This window comes from Notolabrus celidotus, chromosome 22, assembly GCF_009762535.1.
Source record: "Notolabrus celidotus isolate fNotCel1 chromosome 22, fNotCel1.pri, whole genome shotgun sequence".
Lineage (NCBI taxonomy): Eukaryota > Metazoa > Chordata > Actinopteri > Labriformes > Labridae > Notolabrus > Notolabrus celidotus.
Window position 1 is genome coordinate 27,300,301 of NC_048293.1, and position 13,764 is coordinate 27,314,064.

General features: G+C 42.5%; 2 protein-coding genes and 1 gene segment (V, D, J or C); 1 reads left to right on the forward strand and 2 right to left on the reverse strand.

The window, feature by feature from the left end:
* The window catches only part of ccdc177 (coiled-coil domain containing 177), a 130,336-nt gene that overhangs the window by 19,843 nt on the left and 96,729 nt on the right, over nucleotides 1–13,764 (forward strand). For all 6 annotated transcript variants that reach the window (XM_034674623.1, XM_034674624.1, XM_034674622.1 and 3 more), the window contains exon 3: nucleotides 9,236–9,372. The gene's annotated coding sequence lies outside the window, so the exon portion shown is untranslated. The remainder of the gene's footprint in view (nucleotides 1–9,235; nucleotides 9,373–13,764) is intronic.
* On the reverse strand, nucleotides 2,355–2,888 carry LOC117806541. The segment is given in 2 exon segments: nucleotides 2,355–2,725; nucleotides 2,802–2,888. Coding segments are annotated over 2 exon segments (420 nt in total).
* LOC117805991 (solute carrier family 2, facilitated glucose transporter member 1) lies at nucleotides 5,459–9,458 on the reverse strand. The gene is made up of 9 exons (XM_034674640.1): nucleotides 9,258–9,458; nucleotides 8,445–8,605; nucleotides 8,121–8,361; nucleotides 7,873–8,035; nucleotides 7,068–7,252; nucleotides 6,735–6,836; nucleotides 6,512–6,613; nucleotides 6,143–6,346; nucleotides 5,459–5,723 (listed from the first exon to the last, which is right to left on the reverse strand). The coding sequence occupies exons 1-9, from the start codon at nucleotides 9,366–9,368 to the stop codon at nucleotides 5,544–5,546; spliced, it is 1,449 nt and encodes a 482-aa protein (XP_034530531.1). The 5' UTR covers nucleotides 9,369–9,458; the 3' UTR covers nucleotides 5,459–5,543.

The window sequence follows — 13,764 nt, forward strand, 5'->3', positions numbered from 1 at the left end:
GCTGCAGATTATTCACAGTCAGCGTTCCTTGGCTGGTATCAGGCTTCGTTGCTGGGAATTTATCCTTGCTGAAGTCCGGTTCATAGATGGGCTCAGAACCAGAATTTAACAGTATTTGTTTCATGTTCTGTCCCGGCAGCTGTCTGTACCAGTACATCTGGTAGTAGGTACCATCTTTTGTGTGGTTGCAGTGCATTATTGCATTTTCACCCTCATTTTTCCAGGGTATGTCGGGCTGGTAGACATCACTCCCGTTAGTAAGACCTGTAGTTTAGAAAATAATACTCAGTCATTAAGGAGCAACAACCTGAAACTTGTGATTATTAAAGTAGAGTTTTAGAAAGTTACCTGAGGTCCAAAGCATAAAGACTAATAATATAAAGAGGTTTAGTTTCATGAACGCATCCATGCTCCTCTGAAGGAGAGAAGTCGATCACAGTTTATATGAAGAGCTGAAGGTTGAACTGTCTGATGTAGACTTGACTAGAACTGGGTCTGTAGCTCCTCCTACAGTTCAACACTGACATTAGTGAAACTACATGTGATAACACTTATAGTTAGAGCTGGCTCAGGCTTGGACCACCTCTTAGTTATGCTGCTATGGGCTTAGACTGACACACTGAGATCCCCTCTCTCGCTCCGTCTCTTCCTTTAACTCTTCCTGTCCCATTAAAGTTACTAACCATAGACCTTTCTGGAGTCCCTGAGCTCCCTTGTCCCGTAGGTTCCTCTGGATTTCTGCTGCTGTAGACGTGCCAGACTCCAGCTGCTACAACTTCTACTATCCATCTCACCTCTATCATCTCTCTTTCTTCATCTCCCTCTATCCCTCTCTCCAACACAGATAATTCTTTTAGACGTTGAAGTGTTCTTCTGATATATCATTGTGGTGAAGTACTAAAGGAAGGTGGGTTAAACTGTAGCTGGGTGTATTTGTGGTCCCTGTGCTTCACATGATGCTCATGGCTGCCTTCCAGCAGTGTTATCGGAGCACTCAGAGGTTTTTGTTCAGCTCTCCCCTCTGTCTGCATCACTGTGCTCACTGACTGCACAGAAATACACTCCTTTATCTCCAGGCTGCAGATCCTTCACAGTCAGCGTTCCTTGGCTAGCATCAGGCTTCGTCGCTGGGAATTTATCCTTGCTGAAGTCCGGTTCATAGACGGGCTCAGAACCAGAACTTAACAGTATTTGTTTCATGTTCTGTCCTGGCAGCTGTCTGTACCAGTACATCTGGAAGTAGAGAGTACCCTTTGAGTGGTTGCAGTGCATTATTGCATTTTCACCCTCATTTTTCCAGGGTATGTCGGGCTGGTAGACATCACTCCCGTTAGAAAGACCTGTAGTTTAGAAAATAATACTCAGTCATTAAGGAGCAACAACCTGAAACTTGTGATTATTAAAGTAGAGTTTTAGAAAGTTACCTGAGGTCCAAAGCATAAAGACTAAAAGTATAAAGAGGTTTAGTTTCATGAACGCATCCATGCTCCTCTGAAGGAGAGAAGTCGATCGCAGCTTATATGAAGAGCTGAAGGTTGAACTGTCTGATGTAGACTTGACTAGAACTGGGTCTGTAGCTCCTCCTACAGTTCAACACTGTCATTATTGAAACTACATGTGATAACACTTATAGTTAGAGCTGGATCAGGCTTGGACCAGCTCTTAGTTATGCTGCTATAGGCTGAGACTGACACACAGGGATCCTGTCTTCCCCTCTCTCTCCTCTCCCTTCCTGTCCAATCAAAGTTACTTACCATAGACCTTTCTGGAGTCCCTGAGCTCCATTGTCTCGTAGGTTCCTGCTGCTCAGGACGTGCCAACGACTACTGCTATATAGTCTCCCCACTATCATCTCTCTCTCTCTCTTCATCTCCCTCTATCCCTCTCTCCAACAAGGTCTCAGCAGATGTGTGTCTAACATGAGTCTGGTCCTGCTGGAGGTTTCTGCCTGTTAAAGGAAGTTTGTCCTTGCCACTGTAACTTGCTAAATGCTGCAAAGTGCTCTGCTCATGGTGGATTAAGATGAGATCAGACTGAGTCCTGTTTGTAAGATGGGACTGGATCTGATCCGGTCTTGATGTTGGGTCTTTGTTAATAATAGAACATAGAGTACGGTCTAGACCTGCTCTGTTTGGAAAGAGTCTGAGGAGAACGTTTGTTGTGGTTTGGCACTTTATAAATAAAGGACAGTTTCTAATCTCACTCTCTGTCCCACTGAATTAGAGTCTAGAGAGTGTTTCATCGTCTTCATTCATCCACAGTGAGGAGGAGTTTAGTGTCAGATGAGGTCAGAACAGAGTCAAACAGCTGATACAATCTCTAAAGGCTCTGTTTGTGGGCTCTGCTGCAGGTGTTCAGGAGCCTGTCTGCAGATAGGGGAGAGTTTTTGTGCTGACTTGAGGGGGATCTGCAGCACCGTGCTGACTGGCAGCACAGAAATACACACCACTGTCACTTAATGTAAGATTAGAAACTGTGAGCTTGGATTCATCACGTCCGTTCCCATCAAAGCTGATCTTTACGTCCACGTCCTTCTCCACGTTTGGTATGTGATTATTCAGATATCCCAGAAGCTTCAGAGCGCCGCGCTCGTCCTGTTTGTACCAGAGAATGACATCGTAATCTGTGATGCTGTGTGAGCATTTGATCTCTCTGGTGATGGATTCCCCGGTCCTCTTTATGATGGAGTTTGGTTTTTGGGTTACAGTCTTGGTGTTGGAGTCACCTGTGGAAAGGGAGGACATGATTTAATCCCAGGAATCATCAGATGTGCGGTTTGTTGATGCGTTTGTGCTTCTCACCTCTGTTTCCCGGCACATGAAGAAGACAGAATATGAAGATGTGGATCATGTTTGAGTTCAGATGTCAGTCCTGTCTGCTCGGTGCTGCATGTCGTGTGCAGAGTTAAAGTAGAATGAACACAGGAACTTCCAGAGAAAGGCCACAGCTTTAACTAAGAGGGAGGGCCGTCTTCTTGTTTTGTTGAGGTTTGTCTCCCCCTACTGGTGTGAAAAATAACTGCAGTTGCATCAGCTGTGTGACCTTTGACCCTTAAAGGTGTTCTGTCCTTTCACAGACTGGTGGTTTACACAATATATAACTCACCTTTCCATCATTTATATCATCCCATAAACTGTAGCACACCATTGTTATTGACTTATAATGACTTTTAAATTCAAAGAGTTCATTTTTTGTTGCTGTGGTATCAAACAGGTATCGATATCCTTTGATTTTTTTCTAGTATCATATCTAATGTCAGGATTCTGATATCGTGACAACTCTAGATTGTTCCAAGGTCAACATGACTTGTTGTTTTGAACAGTGCTGTAGTTTAACATCCTCTCCTCTCTGGTTTGGTCCACTAGATGGCGCTGTTTGCACGCTTTTGACATCAGAAGTTTCAGTTGCAGTCTAGTCAGTCAATTTTCAGTGTCATGACCTCTGTAGATTTGACTGTTTGTCTGTTCTTCCTCACTGTTAATTAAAAAAGGTTGAGTTCAAACTTAAGATATCAAACAATAAAGAAATGAAAAAACATTGTTCAGCAGCTTAGACTCAAACTGTGAGCTGTGAGTTATCAAAAAGCTGAAACCAGTCCAGTAATTTAAACCCAAACCTGACCTCTGATCTCCATGTGTCTCTCCTCTGTGGCTCTGATAGAAGATCAGGCTTGATTCAATATTTATTTAAACCGCTGTGGTTGGTTTTCACAGATGTCTTGAAAAATGTGAACAGTTCAGACATACCTGAGATTTCAAGGACAAACATTGAACTAGATACTCGCTGGTTTTGTGCGGCACAGATCCAAAATTCAGGGGGCGGGTTTACTGATTCGACTTCAGCTGCAAGTCAATAAATACTCTGAAATGAAACCCCCCGTATTTAATATAATATTTTTTTTAAAGAACATCTTAATTCATGCGTCTGACACACAGCAAGTTACAGTTACATCGAGTCGCCTTGACACACACTCCTAACCTAACTGGACTAAACAAACGCAACAAAACAAAAGTCTTCATTTCAGGTCTCACCTTGAGTCTCGTTGAGGATTGCTTTGAGCCCTCAGTGTTGCATCCGTCACTTCCTCTTCACATCACCTCTTTATAAATGATAATACTTTGGTGGCAAAATGCCTGAAATCATGCAGTAAGGATAAAAACCTCTCAGTTCACACTTTGAGTTCACAAACTTTAAACACAATTTAATAAATGAAATAATAAAACAATAACTGACTTCTTTCAGACGGTCAACTCGTTCCCTTTACATCAGGCATGTCCAAAGTACGGCCCGGGGGCCAACTGCGGCCCAAGGTCCATTTATTTATGGCCCCAAGCTTCCATCTTAAATTGTGTTATTTATAGCACATAACTTAATCACATTCTGAATCATCTGTAAATTTGTAGTTTCTTTCAAGCGCACAAACAAAACTAAAATCAATCCAGAAATGTCTCAAAAAGATTCATTTGGACTACCTGTCTAAAGCCAAAGCTCTGGGGATTCTTCAAGACGGCAATAAAGAAGAAACACAAGAACTCTTAAAGCTGACAGGTTTTCAAATGAATGTTTTTATCATGATGTGAAAATGTTCTTGATGAACACTAAAAGTACAGAAGACACAAAAGAGGACACAAGACAAGATCAAAATTATGAATTTGTACAGAAAAGGCAAAATTAGGTGAATAAAAAATGTTCAGAACTCAGGAAAATAATTATAATTTAGTTCTTAATATGTTGTCTGCTGGTCAGAACAGTCTTAAAAACAACAGGAAAAAGAAGTGTGATGAAATCCAGATCGTGATCCTGCCATAGGAAAATAATGAGACAATATTTTTTCCCACTTTGCCCCAATGAAAATCATTTTCCCCCAGAAGAAGATAACGTTTGTTTATGTTTACATGGTACTTCCTAGTTACTGTTTTATTGAGAAAGCATTTAAAATAATTGTTATTAAATATTTCATAGATAACTTTTAGGATTCCAAAGTCTCAGTAGGAGCCACTGGCCCTGAGGTATTCTGACAACATCACATGTGGCCCTCTTTAAAAAAAGTTTGAACACCCCTGCTTTACATGAAACAGCAGTTTATCCTTTGGTTTACATATCAGACAGTTAAAGGGACAGTTCACACTAATTATTCTACAGAATTTATACTTTCATTAAGAAAACTTCTTGTTTTCTGACTCCTAAACAAAAAGTATCGATTGAGATATTTGTGGCTTTCCCCGAGTAACTTTGATGTCAACATTTGTATGAAGAGAATCAAAAACAACTGAGAATTAACATCTTTAAATAATCATAACGACACCCATCTCAAGCTTAACAGATGACTTATTTGAATAGGAAAACAAATATTCTCTCTGAGTGATAAAACTCTGAAGATGAAAACCTAGAATGAAACAAAAACAGTAAGAGGATCGATTTAAAACAAAGATTTAATCCCATGAATTTATCTCTCCAGCACATCTATATGGTAACACATGAATGTAAATTGGGCGAGCTAACCCTTTAAAAGTTTGTCAGTGACCACGTGCAGCAAAGGTCGGTCAGGTGAAAGTGTTGAATCCCGGCTTATTGTTTAAAGGAATCCCCTCCGTTCCCCTGAACTCCTCGGCGATTTCATCAAACGTGCGGCCTTTAGTCTCCGGGAGGCGGATCCATGTGAAGGTGAAGGCGATCAGAGCCACGGTCATGAAGAGGAGGTAGACGTACGCACCGCAGACTTTCTGTGTGTGGACGAGAAAGAAACACCCGTTTGAGTCAGAAGAAATGTCCCTTGGAATTATTAACAGCATACAGAAGAAGTCAAAGACTCTACAGTCACTCTTTGATTTGGTTCCTCGTTGTGGATTCAGGATCCAGCTCTGCAGCAGCACTTACCTGATGTTTCCCTTGCTAACTGTTGAATTAATCACCATTATTTCAACCTTATTTGAAAGGATCCAGATTTAGATTTATACCTGTTTAACATTAACATGATTTATCACAGTGTTTCAGTGCACAGTGCACTTCTGTGTATCACCCGCTGAACAGATTTACAGCCCGAGTTTAACAGCTGCGTCTCAAAGGTGCCAGAGAACCTGCAAAAGCAAACAACAAAGTTTCCCTCAGCGTCATCACACGAAGGCCAGCAGCTTGAACCCACCAGTAACGGAGGGAAGACCAGCGCCAGGACAAACTTCCCGCCCCAGTTCAGCATGCTGGTGAAGGCCATGGCGATGGGTCTGCCAGGCTGGTCGAACAGCTCGGCGGCGATGAACCAGGAGATGGGGCCAGGACCCAGCTCGTAGGCCGAGATCAGGCAGAAAACCAGCAGGACCTGAAGGCTCCGCAGCTCCGGGACCAGGTGCTGAAGAGGGATGGATGTGAATCACTCATTGTGGGATCAAGTGTTTACAGGAAGTCGGTTAAATTTAAATCAAACACGTGACCTGTTTTGTTCAAACTACGTGGACGTGATCTAAATAACCATCCTCTACATCGCTTTAATAAGATCCACTTTAAGGGGTCTTACCTGGACAGATTCCACGATGGTCATGAGTAAGGTACACACTGCTATGGAAATGAAACCAGTCAAGAGTAATCTCCTTCGCCCCGCCCTCTCCATCAGGAAGAACTGGGAATAAAAACAAACAGAGGTGACTCTAGATTTTTTTTTAATCTATCTCTGAAGACAAAGTAAGACAAAGTCAGACATATTGGAAATGTTGAACTCAACCTAACTGTTGTGTACTCACTGCCACCAGAGTGAAGGTCACATTGACAGCGCCCACGCCCAGAGTCAGGTATTTGGCCTCGTCAAACTTGGCCTGGAACATTCTGGTGGAATAATTAATAATCTGGAAGAGAGGAGCAGAGCGGAGGTTTCTTTAACTGGAACAGCTGTCTGTGGTTTTAGGAACAGGGGTAATGTCCTGACACACTGCCCCAGATTCTGAGCAGACACCAGAGAGCAGCGCTGCGTCTGAATAATTTATTAGATAAATACCAGACTGCAGAAAGTGAAATATTCATCATTAGTTAGAAAGCCAGCCACACTTTGAGGTCTCCATAAAACTCATGATACAGACCGCGTTGAATCCAGAGAGCTGGCTGCCCAAGTTGATGATGAGGACGATGATGATTGGTTGCTTGTATCTGTTCTTCTTGAAGAACTCCTGGATGGTGACCCTGGTCTGAGTGTGGGCGGCTTCTTCCTTCATCTCCTCCAGCTCGGTGAACATCCTGTCTGCGCTTCCTCGAAGTCTCTGCAGAGCTGAAAGATAAGACAACGTCTTAGAATGATCTGGCAGAAACCACCAGCAGGACCAGACTCATGTTAGACACACATCTGCTGAGACCGTGTTGGAGAGAGGGATAGAGGGAGATGAAGACAGAGAGAGAGAGGATAGAGGTGAGATGGATAGTAGTAGTTGTAGCAGCTGGAGTCTGGCACGTCCACAGCAGCAGAGATCCAGAGGAACCTACGAGACAAGGGAGCTCAGGGACTCCAGAAAGGTCTATGGTTAGTAACTTTAATGGGACAGGAAGAGTTAAAGGAGATGACAGGCAGAGAGACAGGATCCCAGTGTGTCAGTCTAAGCCTATAGCAGCATAACTAAGAGCTGGTCCAAGCCTGATCCAGCTCTAACTATAAGCTTTATCAAAAAGGAAAGTTTGAAGCCTTCTCTTAAAAGTATAGAGGGTGTCTGCCTCCCGGACCCTGACTGGTAGATGATTCCAAAGGAGAGGGGCCTGATAACTGAAGGCTCTACCTCCCATACTACTTTTAGAGACTTTAGGTACGATGAGCAGGAATTGGACGTACCATCATGTCAGCTGTTCGTTTGTGGATTTGAGTTTTAAAGCTTTGCGTACAAATGAAGTGTGACCCACCAGCCTCTGCTTTGCCCTCCTCTCCCCGGTTGATGAGCAGGTAGCGAGGGCTCTCAGGACAGAGAGGCAAGACCAGGTACTGTGCAAAGGCCGGGATGAGAGACAGAGACAGCATCAAGGCCCAGTTATGCTCTGTCCCCAACACGGTCTCCAGACCGGCCACCTGCAGCAGACGAGAACAGAAACCGCGTTAGTCACCAGGACTCTGTCAGAGCAGGAATCTGAACCAGGAACTGTAACCGCCTCACCATTCCTAACAGGATGCCCGAGGCGAAGGACACCTGGTTGAGCGTTGCGAAAGCCCCTCTCAGGTTTGTGGGCGACACCTCCTGGATGTAGAGCGGATTGAGACTCATCACGAGGCCGCAGAAGAGACCAAACACCAAGCGCCCCATAATGAGGACCTCAAAGGACTTGCTGACTTTGGATGCAGCCATGAGACTCGCTCCCACAATGGAGAGACAGTTCACGATGAGGATGGAGTTACGTCTGGAGGGGACGATATGAGAAATCAATCAAAAGGGGAAATCAAGATCATGATGGATTTTAAAGAAGACTAACTTTTGTTTTACCTTCCATGAGTGTCGGCCAGATATTTGACTCCCAGCGAGCCCAGCAAGGCCCCAAAGTCTTTAATGCTGACGGAGAGCGACCACAGAAGAGTCAGGCTGTGATCTGGCATCGACTCGTTGTGTCTGGCTCTCCAGGTGTGATTGAAGAACTCTTCAATGATCTGAGGATACAGTTTTTACTGTCAGCTCTGCACCAAACATTTCACAGATGAAGAAAAGCAGAGAACAGGAACATAGATTTCTTGTAGTCTGACTCGACTCTAGACGATCCGTCTCACTTGAACCTGTGAAAAATCCAAACCCGGCCAGGCCTGGAGCTGAGCCGGAGACTTTCAGGGGATTGTAAAGTTTATTCAGTGTTTTATCGAGAGTGTGAGATGTTTGTTTGACGATTCAACAAGTTTCAGGATCCCCCGTCTGCGTGATGTTTCAGGCTGATATTAGACTTGTACTGAGTGTCAGCTGTTTTAACATAAAGACCTTTTCTCTATGAGACCTCTCGGACACTTGAGGGTTCATTCTGCAAGTTTTTATGTGCTTTTTTTATGTGCATTCTTTGTTGATGCAAGTAGTCTTGGATGAGCCGTGATAAGAGCTGTCTGGGATGTGAGTTTTGAGCCTCATAGTGAGTCTAGTTATGGGGGAAAAGGTGCAGATTATAACATTGCAACTGATGCAGTGAGAAAATACCTTGTGCAAACATCACTGTGTTTAAATCACTGGAGAAGACATCAATAATTCTGAATTTAAACGATTGCAATCAGTGGAATCACTCTCTTTCTCCCCCTCAGCTCCTCGGTCGATCTGGCTCACCTTGGCAGGAGCGTTGACGTTGCCGGTGTGGTATCCGATCTGCAGGGAGCCGAGCACCGCAGCCAGGATGGAGGTCAGGAGTGTGGCTGTCAGAGGGCTCTGAAACAACATCAAGGTGTGTGACTCTTACCTTACAGCTTCTCTTAAACCATCAAAAGATTTTAGGGTTGAAGGATCTCTTATGTAGCACGCTTTCTCAAGAGAATATGCATCCTTGGTGTAATCCGGGGTCATCCTCTGACCTCTTCGACCTCCAAACATTATAAACCCTGTGACGGTTTGTAAAGGTCGAGGACGGCAGGAGCGGCTGGACTTTAACACTCTGGCATTGCAGAGTTCTAATTACCACACCTGAGTGTTAGTTCCCTTAAAGTCAGACTGTTCATTTGTAAGAATGACTGAAACAAACAAACCTCTTTTGACGCCATTTTTTCGGGTGAATCTGCGAATCACTCCGTGGAGATGTTGGTGCATCTATCTTCCTCTGACTCCCTCTGATGTTAAATATCTGAACCACGGCAGATTAATGTCGAGGCGGGGGCGATAAGGTTTCCTTCATCCACGTGTGAGAACAGTCGACCTGTAAAGCAAAGAGACTCATGACATCATCATAAGAGACCATCTTACTGTTTCTAAAGAGGAGCGTTTAACGTTGAGTCCATCTTTTATCTTTGGAAAGTGTTCAATCATGTGATGGATAAAAAGAAAACATGAAACATTAAATAAGAAGTGTAAAAAGCTGCAGATACAGTTCAACATTTACAACGTGCACTTCTTCCTAAATTAAAACAAGGAAGTCCAAAATATTCAATCTACTATTTCATAACAGGATGTCTTGAAATGTTGTGCAGCCATAGGAATAAAATAAAGCATTGAAATGATATACAAATAATAACAATAATAACAATAAAACAATATAATATAAAACAATATAATACAACGTAATGTAATACAAAATAATATAATATAAAAAAATACAACAATAATGATAAAAATATATAATTTAATAATTATTAAAACAATAATAAAGAAATAATAAAACAGTATTAAAATAACAGTTAAAAAAAATATATATATATGTAATACATTTTATTTATAGCACACTTTACATTTGGAGAAAGTCTCAAAGTGCTAAGAAACACATCATAAGAAACACCAGACTCAAAGCAGAGTTTAAAAACAAGACGCTAAAAACATTTAAACATTAAAGTAAGCCAATTTTAAAAGCAACTTAAAAACAACACAGTACATTTGATAAAATTCAAGAAATGTTGTGTTCTCACCTGCACCGTGAAATAAAGCCGGCTCACTTGTTTCCTCCAAAATATGAATCTAAAAAAAGGAAAGAAGTTAGAGGGATCACAGTGAAGTGAAGAACAGCTCGTTAAAGTGTTCCTGCAGCTCTCTGACACAAACTCTCATATGTACACTTAACTTACATTTTCAAGATTTAGATAAGATGATTTTCTTTAAACTGAAGTTTGAAACTTGTCCTGAAACAAAAAAAGACAAAGAAACTTTGACACAGAAACAGCCGGGATAAACTCTGATATTAACTCACAAAGACAGCTGCTCACCGTAGAAAACATTCAATAACAGAATCCACATTCAGTGTATATTAATTCAAACAGAGCTCACCACTGCTCCTGATTCTTGTTCACTGATTCCGTCTTCATCTCATCACTGATTTTGAGAAACGACTTTCCTGTGAGTGAGCACACCACTGCAGGACACACACTCACACACTTACACACACACACTGGAGCAGAGAGCCCGGTGATAAAGTCACACTCAGCTGGTGAATTTGGGGCAGAGCTGACAGAATGGCAGCCTCAGGCCTCCTCTGCCTCTCAGGGACCAGCTGATCCACACCGTGAGGCTCTAACTGACCTGGGATCAGTTCACTACCTGCACCAAAGTCCCAAAACCAACATTCAGCAGAACAGATCTGTCCCCAGGTCAGCGCTGAGGGTAGCTTGTTTCCATTTTGAAGCACTGAGTTGGCATTTTGTCATCACGTGCTTCAGCGGCGTGTTGGGGCTGTGATGATCTTCACTGAAACATAAAATCAAGAGTGTCTGGAAACATCTCCAAATGACTTTCCAGGAACTTGAAACCCAACGAATGCTTCAATCCTTTTCTCAAAACAACAAATGATTAGAAAACCCTAAAGCCAAGAATTACCATAAACTTGGTGTATATTTAATGGACCTGACAATGTCTCACTCCTTTTCCCCAAATCTTTCTGACACACACAAAACTCATTATCTCAGTTTTACAGTTTCCCGGTTTAAGCTCTGCTGATTAATCTCCTCGTCATTATCTGCATGTCGTCATTTCCTCACATGGATCACTGTAATGTAATCTAATCCAGTCTGAGTGAACGATTGAAACACAGGTAAGAGTGTGTGCTTGTTGTTTGCATGTTTGTGTGCACCTTCCCACTTTTAAAATACAGGTTATAATCGACATGATGAAACCAGGATGTCTGACGCACGCAGAAACAAATGTAAATGTGCATTAACTGCTTTTCACTGTCGAGTCGTTCGAGCCAAATGTATAAAAGTTAAGAGATGAACTGAAGCTTCGACTCAAACCACATCATTTGTGTGCTCCAAAATAATCCCAATCATTAAAGCTTTCTCATATATTCACAAATAAATATTAATTGGCTCTCATGAGGTCTGGAGGTGATGAGAAACAGATCGTTCTTAAAACCTGATCCGGCGATCGTACCGGGGTTTTATTCAAGACAGGAATTAAAGAGCTCCAATAAAAGAGAAGGAAATCTGAGGAACTTTAAGAGTGCATTTCAAAGTTTATTACAACGTATACCACCAGTCAAAAGTTTGGAAACACCTTCTCATTCAAGGGTTTGTATTATTTTAATTATTGTAAACACTGTAGATTAATACTGAAGACATCAAACTATGAAAGAACATATATGGAATTATTTTATTATTAAACAAAGCAGAATATGTTTCATATTTTAGATTCTGTAAAGTAGCCCCCTTTTTCCTTCATGACAGCTTTGCACACTCTTGGTATTCTCTCAGTCTGCTTCATGAAGTGGTCTCCTGGACTGGTTTCTAATTAACATGAGCCTTGTCAAGAGTTCATTTGTAGAATGACTTGCCTTCTTAATGTGTCTGAGACCATCAGTTGTGTTGTTCAGAGGTAGGATTAGTACACAATGGAGAGCCCTATTTGACTACTGTTGTAATCCAGATTATGGCCAAACCAGATTATGTCATAGTTTTGATGTCTTCAGTTTTAATCTACATGTTGAAAATAGTTAAATTAAATAAAAAACATTGAATGAGAAGGTGTGTCCAAACTTTTGAGTGGTAGTGTAGATGTGAGATTATTTTAAACGCGACTTGGAGATTCCTGAGCCCCTCCGACACCCCAAAGATGATCAATATGGTATCAGGTTTAATCTCAACACCAAGAACTTCTGAAAGAAATTTAAAAATTCCCATCCAGAAATTCTGCAAGCTGGGACACACGGCATAACTGTGTGTTAAAGTTGATTCTGTTGCATTGCATTTATCACAGTGTGGGCTCTTTTTAAATACATAAATGATCTGAATACACTTAAAGCACACTGGAAATTAAAATTCACAGATCTATAACACAAAGCTTTAATCCAGCCGACACACTGGTGCAAGTTTTGGTTCCCTAAAGAGAGCGGAGTGTAGTTAGCATCAGGCGGTAAAATACGTCCTCCACCTGCAAAATCTGTTCCTGCAGCTGAGTGCTCAATAAGCGTGTGGATACGCCTGTCTGGGACGTGACCTCTGACCCCTGAGCCCTGGCCTCCTGGTAGGGACCTCTGTGACCCTGAGCTCAGGCTGCTGGGCAGGTGCTGCTGCAGGCACAAATGGTGAACAGTGTGCACCGTCATCCCCCCACACCGTTAATGTTGAGCTGCTCCACCAGCTAATGGCCCTCTCCAATTACCTGTAATGGTGTTTCTGATGTGTTTCTAAGTGTTTCAATGCTCACAAAGGAGAGAGAGTACACAAACAGAACATGTGGATTATTTTAGAGGATGAATCTTCTTAATCTGGGCGTGGAAGAAGAAGTTATCAGATCGATTTTAAGAGGGAGCAGCATGTTGGAAAACTTCATGCAGCACCTGTACTGCCCACACGTCACTTTCAAAACCCCAAATTCCAACCCTCACCTATGAAACCCCTTTGGCAACCCGCCCACCCTCCACCCCAACCTTCAACAAAGCAGAAAACACACACACATGTACACACACACACATCTCCAAGCAGCTGCGTCATTATAAAACTCTTTTGAACTTCACACTGGAAGTCAAATGCCACATGTGTCAGTACAAGACAGATGTACTGCAGCTGCCTCTTGGCTCCAGTTTCATCTGTGATACCCCCCTCCACCTCCAGAGCCGCCACCCCCCATCACCGGCAACCTCCACCTCCCATCACGCACTGACAAAACATCCGCACCTTTGAAGTCTCATCAGTAAATCAACGTA